The following is a 7,482-nucleotide window of genomic DNA, read 5'->3' as shown; positions in this document are numbered from 1 at the left end:
CTTTTGAATTCGTGCACATTGTAAACGTGCCATCTACCTCACCAAGATGTTTAGACAAGATATGCTTCCTGTGACATGGGAAGCGTGCTTATCTAACTCACCACAAAATGTTGGGGTTAAGATCGAGTAAAGTTCAAATCATTGTCTACAGAGTGTTTAAATGATTTTCTTGGGGGATAGATTCTGGGTCATACAAGCTTCTACTCAATTCTGGATAACAGTCTAGTGTGATCAGGGGATTTATGATTATGTAAAACAAATCATTCTTCAGATAAAATAGTGTTTAAATGATTTTCTTCGGGAATAGATTCTGGGCCATACAAGCTTCTACTCAATTTAATTCTGGATAACAGTCTAGTGTGCTCAAGCAATTTATGTTTAATGTAAAACATTTGTCTAAATGAAAATGTTATGTTTTTTTCTTGAATTTCTTGCAAACATATTTGAGTTTACAGTTAGAAAAAACATCAACTCAAAGCTACCAAATAAACAAAAATGGCATTGTTACTATTCTATGTTTTGGCTTTACAGTTAAAAAATACATTAACTCAAAGCTACCAAATAAACAAAAATGACATTGTTTTTTTGGTAAATAAGCAGAGATTTGAACCAGTGACCTATCGCAAGGAATGCTTTACCAATGCACCCATTCACCATTAATATAAAACCCCAAACAACATTGCTACTATTCTATATTTTAAAAATTTTGATTAAAATTTAACAAAATAATTATTTCTTAAATTATATTTTTAAATATGAAACTCAAAAAACTTTCGCACAAAATTTATAATTTTAACAAATTTATATATATAAATTACGGCAAGAATTATATATATTTATTTATTAGATAGTAGTCTATGTATCTTTGGTTAGATAACTTATGAAAGTGGATTATGGCCCTTCTAAAGCAATGTTTAGCTATATATATCACTTTATATGATGATTTATATATTTTTATTAGATGGTATTCTGTCTTGGTCAGATAACTTATGAAAATAGATTATGGCACTTTTAAAGCAATGTTTAGCATTTTATTAAACATATTTTTCTATATTAAATCAACCAATTAAAACATTCGGATTCTGAAAAAAACATAACGAACCTTCATAAACTGTGACCTTAAATGGTACAGTTGTGGCAAAGTTCAAATGCATTGCGAAGCATGTGCTATACGTCTGGAAAATAGTTCTCTGAAAACCCAAATGCGTGTTCTGTAATGCGACCATAAAATAATGTAAATTCATGGAAAGAAGATTGAGCTGTTGTTAGTAATGGAGGATGGGAGGTAGGTTACCTTCACCTCCCATGTACAGAACATGGTCAATGTAAAGAGCCTTTGATTTCTAAAGAGGATAAGTCATCTTCCTTTGGATGAGAGTCAAGCAGAGGTGCTCAGCGTGTAATCTTTCTTTGTTGAGGGTGCTTCTTTATTAGGGTAAATTCACTCTATAAACTTGGCTTTCTGGATGATTTTCATTTCTGGAATAAGACTAAGACTCTATAAACCTGGCCTTCTGGATGATTTTCATTTCTGGAATAGGACTATTTTCTGTTTTCGAATAGTACTCTTCTCTGTTGTACACCATAAGAAGATCCTACTGCATGCCATGACTGAATAAATTCTTCTTTGGCCCAAGCTTACTCACTAGCCTCCTTTCAGTAAGTAAGAGACTTAGCCAGTCCCTGCCATGCCTTATAGCCAGTCCAGTTTTATCCGCTCTGTTTCCCTTTTCATTCCCCTTGAATTGTCTTGATCCTGAATCTTTCAGTACAATTCCCACACTCAGGAAGTCCGCATTCTGGGATACACGGTTTGAGTTGAAGCCGCAAACTGCCAACATCAATGAAAACCCCAGGAAAAATATATATATGTATTAGTCATTATTTCCACAAGCTAACGTCCAAAACCTATTTTGCCTCTGTGTAAGGTAAAATGCTGTATTTTAACAAGAATGTTTTTTTCTCTTAAAGATATGGAAATTAAAATCCAGCAAGGATTTTTGTAAATTTAAGTTATAGTTATTAAACTTTACAAGTTTAAGTGTTTTAGACCTCTTTGATAGTGTTGAATCCATTTCCACCATCAGAAACACTATTCAAACACTACCTTTACAAGACTTTCTGAAATTATTTTGCCCAAATTCCAACCACTATTGACAATTCCATGTTAAAAAAAAATGTAAATATACATTCCACTCTAGTGATCGCAGAGCTATTGGCATCTTCAATGACTTCTTCTTTCCCATATTTATCCTTAAAAAACTCCAAATTATACAACAATCCTTTTGCTTTAGAACCTATCGGAACCAAGAAATTAATGGCAGCTATTACCAGAAAACAACACGCTGAAGGGGTTTAACAAAAAAAACCAATGCATTACCTGTGGACGAGATAGTAGAACTGAAAAGAAAGAAAAAACCAATTGAAATGTCCATAAAATAGTGTAATCCTCAATCCTTCCCGAAACAGAAATTAATGGCAAAAATAACCAGAGACCGAAACTAATGGGAGAAATTAATGGCAGAGATAAACAGAGACCAGAGACAAAAACTACTTCGAGTTAACGAAAAAACCGCTGCAAAGGTATTTATAATATGTTCATGGGTTATAATGAGGTATTTATAATATCTTCATGGGTTATAATAAGTTGAGAGGTTGTACAAATCAAGATTCGCTTCACCATTAAAACAGTGAGATCTAACCCGTGAAAAAATTCAATGGATCTGACCCCACAAAATATCTCAATAGTTTAACCATCGATCTCTGAAAGTGTAAAGCGTAATAAATTAGAATAATTTAAACAAAATATATTCACTTCCAAAATAGTTTAACAACGGATGTGACCATACAAAAGATCTCAATAGTTTAACCATGGATCTGACCATACAAAAGAGTGCAGAGTGGCAGCTGGGGAGTTTTCTCAATAGTTTAACAATGGATCTGACCCTACAAAATATCTCAATAGTTGATGGCCCAGCCCTGGTGACGTGGACACAACCACGTGACTCACCTCAGTCCCACGTGGTCACACTTGGGCGCGGACAAATATCTGCCCCCAATCCGAGGCGCATTTACAACACCTATCTGCCAGTTATTGGGTATGGTCACCGGTTCATCCAGTTGAAAAGGGTTCCCGCCTATGTTAAACCCTAAAGGGTTATCCTCGACTCGTTTTCACTCAGTCTTTCTACTGCTTCACTCTCCGTTTGCTATGGCGATGCTCACTGTGCGCTAACCCACCGTATCCTCTGCTCCGTCACTGGTTATGGTCCTGTTTGAGATGCGAATCCTTCACTGTAGCTGCTGTCTTCAATGGTCTGGTTCGGAAGTCTGTGGTAAGGGTTTTATATTTTCATGAATTTGGCGAAGTAATCCTTTTGGTTTTCGACTTCTGAGTTTCAGTTCTGTGCAGGTGTTCACAACCACGAGACTGTCACTCTTCCGAACTCAATCTGGCCTCGAGGTAAACTCTCGTGCTATGTTTTACCCTTCTCTGTCACCTGTTGTCGATGCTTACAGGGTTTTTGTGCCTTTCAGCTTGTGGAACTGGTTTATGGCTCGGCAGTCTCCGTCGACCCTTGGGTAGGTCCGCTATTCTCTTCCTCTCGCACCTTGCTGTCTTTACTTCTCTCACTCTGATGTTTGTTCTGGTTGTAAAAACGCACTAACTCATATCGTTGTTCTGTGCAGGTTGGCTGGGAGCTCTGCTCGCGAGGGTTTCAAGCTTGCAGTCTTCAACTTTCTCCAACCCTGGTACCCTTTGTGACCGGGTAGAGTTTACTCCTATTCCAGCGTTTCTATAGTTTATACAATGTGGAATTTGCCGTAGGTTTCTGTTGGTTAGATTCTGTAGGGTTAGCCGTGCCCCTTTGCTGGCGTTTACAATCTCAGGGTTTCGTTCCTTTGTGTCATTATATGACCTCCATGCAACAAGGTTTTGGACTTTATACTGTTACGGCGGTGCCGGATTTGATATATGATTCTGTGTTATTTGTCGAACTGTTGTTTATAAAGACTTATGAAATGCTCTATTAATGGAATCAGTGTGGTTTGAACTGTTACCTCTCTTTAATAGTCGTTGTATTTGATTTGTAAATGGTCGTGTGACTCTTTGCGTTTGCTTGCGGGTTCTGTTCGGTTATGGCCGCAACCTGGCTTGCTACGATGCCTGTGTCGTTCCTTTATTCTCGCAATACTTGTATGCATATGCTGTGAGGCTTGACCGCCTTACTCTACCTTGCTGTGTGTTAGTTCTGATAATGTAATTTGTGGTTGTTGGCTCGATGCCTGTGCGCTCCAGAATTTCTAGTTACAGTGTGTTAACTTCGCCCTATCTCTTTTCATTTCCAAAATAACAAATGCTCTGTAATACTCAGATGTACAATATGGAAAAGTAATTAACAGTAGTTTATATTCAGAAAAAGAAATCAATGCTTCAATTACAGAGGGTGTTTGAATACTGTCTTGCTATTTCTCCTTAACTCGTTCTGAGGTGAACCAAAAAAAAGTCCCTCTTACATTCGTCTTTTTTCATCTTTAGCTACACTGAATATAACCGTCTAGAAACTAAATTCTATAACTGTTACCTGTTTCTTTAAACAATAAATTAACTAAACAGTTGTTGGTTACCTAAGCTAACAACCAGTAACTTAACTTGTTCTGAAAATAAATAAAAGAAAAGAAATGAACAATGATTAACAAAAGACAACAACCAGTTTTTCTTTTGATGCCCTGTCCAACCACTCTTGAAGTCGTGTCCTGTTTCTTAGCGAGCCAGTCATCGATCTTCTGTCTCCTCGGAGCTGGATGCTCCTGCATCAATAGTTTAACCATCGATCTCTGAAAGTGTAAAGCGTAATAAATTAGAATAATTTAAACAAAATATATTCACTTCCAAAATAGTTTAACAACGGATGTGACCATACAAAAGATCTCAATAGTTTAACCATGGATCTGACCATACAAAAGAGTGCAGAGTGGCAGCTGGGGAGTTTTCTCAATAGTTTAACAATGGATCTGACCCTACAAAATATCTCAATAGTTTAACCATCGATCTCTGAAAGCAGGCCTGGAATTTCAAAAAAAATTTACCCGTTAAATGAAAATTTCATGACGTTTTTGTATTTTTCATGCCTTTCATTTTAAGTTTTATTCAAATTTATGAGTGTCAATCTTTTTTTATCATTTTTATTTTGGCATTTTTTAATGAAGAATTTATTTAACATACACTTTTTAATAGAAGTTCAATTTTTTTATAATCTTTCATGGTTTGATGAATATAAGACTAGTATCAAATTTTGAAAAGTTTCCCTGTTTATTTTCTCATTTAATTTGTCTATGATTCAGTAGAGATTCATTGAAATCACAAATTTGATGGGTGAATTCTTCACAATTGAAGTGCACTAGAAATTTTTAAATATGTTGAATCTATATAAATAGTTAAAAACACCAATTTAGAGCAAGCAAATCAAAATTTAACAACAATGTGTAAATAATATTTATCTTTGTCTCATATGAATTCACTTCTGTAAAGAGTATTATTAAAATTCTATATCAAAAATGTCTGCCTCTTGACCCAATAAACAAAGAACAGAAAATAAAGTAATAAGCAGTAGGTTAAGTTAAGAGCAGCAGCTAGTAACTGGACTTACTTGCAGCGTGCAATCTGTATACTAAACCATTGTCTCGATACTTGCTCTGCAACAGCAAGCTCTTCCATTCATTCGAATTCTAGGAGAGATTGGGATTTCGCTGATGCGCAAATGGTTCCATCTCTAATCCCGCTTCCACAGACTCCTGCACAATGTTGGACTAACCCCACAATCATGCTTCCTACTTCGGATTGACCATGCTTGCTATTTTAGATGATTTATGGTGGGTGAATAGCGCGAATATGCTTTCCCCATTTCAATTTTCAAATTTTGAATTCACCAACTTCAATTAAATTCTATCATCCAGGACACAGGCAACTTACGTTGGAATCACGATACCATAACCGTGAGTTAACGAAATTGGGTTAGGCGCATTGGAATTTGGAACATCAAGTGACTTACCGGTGGTTGTGAACTGGAATATATGTCAAAACATTTGATGGCAGGGTAACCATGTTTTAGGAATAACTATTCGCATAGGTTGACAGGGTACTGTCAAGATAGCCTGGCACTGTCTGGAGTTGTATTAAACACTAGACTGTTGGAAATATTGGTTGCCAAATTTAGAGGCGCTTGTAGGTTAAGACAGGTATTATAGATTTTGACGGGTTAAATTTGAAATGGACCGTCATTTTGACAGGTTATGGATTCTAACACACGTCATTTTGACAGGTTATCGATTCTAACACACGTCAGATTTGACAGGAAAAAAATTCTGATAACAGTCCAATACGTTCTGAAAGGCCAAATACGTCCTGTGGGACGTCAAATTCCAGGCCTGTCTGAAAGTGTAAAGCGTAATAAATTAGAATAATTTAAACAAAATATATTCACTTCCAAAATAGTTTAACAACGGATGTGACCATACAAAAGATCTCAATAGTTTAACCATGGATCTGACCATCCAAAAGAGTGCAGAGTGGCAGCTGGGGAGTTTTCTCAATAGTTTAACAATGGATCTGACCCTACAAAATATCTCAATAGTTTAACCATCGATCTCTGAAAGTGTAAAGCGTAATAAATTAGAATAATTTAAACAAAATATATTCACTTCCAAAATAGTTTAACAACGGATCTGACCATACAAAAGATCTCAATAGTTTAACCATGGATCTGACCATACAAAAGAGTGCAGAGTGGCAGCTGGGGAGTTTTCGCACAGTGTAAAACCTAATAAATTAGAATAATTCAAACAAAATATATTCACTTCCAAAATAGTTTAACAATGCATCTGACCATACAAAAGATCTCAATAGTTTAACCATGGATCTGACCGTACACAAGAGTGCAGAGTGGCAGCTACGGAGTTTTCTCAAAGAGTAAAGCCTAATAAATTAGAATAATTCAAACAAAATATATTCACTTCCAAAAGACAACTCTGCCGGCATCATCTGGGTCGATCATGATTTGATAATGGCAGTGGTGGAAGTACTGTTTACCAAAACACAGATCAGTTTGAATACTTGACGACGAGCTCCTCTAGAACATCTTCTCTGTCTGCCAAAAACTCTAGTGCATGCCTCCCTGGCTTGCTGTAATGCATATTTTATAATAGTTGCGTCTTTTTCATCCCCCATACAACGCTGAGCTTGACGACGAGCTCCTCTAGAACATCTTCTCTATGTCTACCAAAGACTCTAATGCATGCCTCCCTGGCTTGCTCTAATGCATATTTTATAATAGCTGCGTCTTTTTCATCCCCCATCCAACGCTGAGCTCCCTTAATCGCCCGGGCTACCATGACCAGAGTTCGAATGTCCCCGGGCACAGTGTTTTGAATGGCCTGCATAACTTCCTCCCCAGAATGAACACCATCCTCCACAAACATTGT

At 36.6% G+C, this 7,482-nt stretch overlaps 1 protein-coding gene across 1 annotated transcript; it reads left to right on the top strand.

Annotated features, from left to right (window-relative positions):
- Positions 1 to 2,871: 2,871 nt before the first annotated feature.
- On the top strand, positions 2,872 to 3,919 carry LOC149196063 (uncharacterized). Its single transcript, XM_089408140.1, has 4 exons — positions 2,872 to 3,090; positions 3,183 to 3,335; positions 3,413 to 3,582; positions 3,691 to 3,919. The coding sequence occupies exons 1-4, from the start codon at positions 2,872 to 2,874 to the stop codon at positions 3,764 to 3,766; spliced, it is 618 nt and encodes a 205-aa protein (XP_089264266.1). The 3' UTR covers positions 3,767 to 3,919.
- The last annotated feature ends 3,563 nt before the right edge of the window (positions 3,920 to 7,482 follow it).

This window comes from Pinus tabuliformis, chromosome 2_2 (assembly GCF_031772625.1).
Source record: "Pinus tabuliformis cultivar Carrire ecotype Pingquan chromosome 2_2, CPIR1, whole genome shotgun sequence".
In the NCBI taxonomy this organism is placed as follows: Eukaryota; Viridiplantae; Streptophyta; class Pinopsida; order Pinales; family Pinaceae; genus Pinus; species Pinus tabuliformis.
The sequence above is the reverse complement of the archived record's forward strand: the minus strand, read 5'-3'. Positions and strand labels throughout refer to the sequence as shown.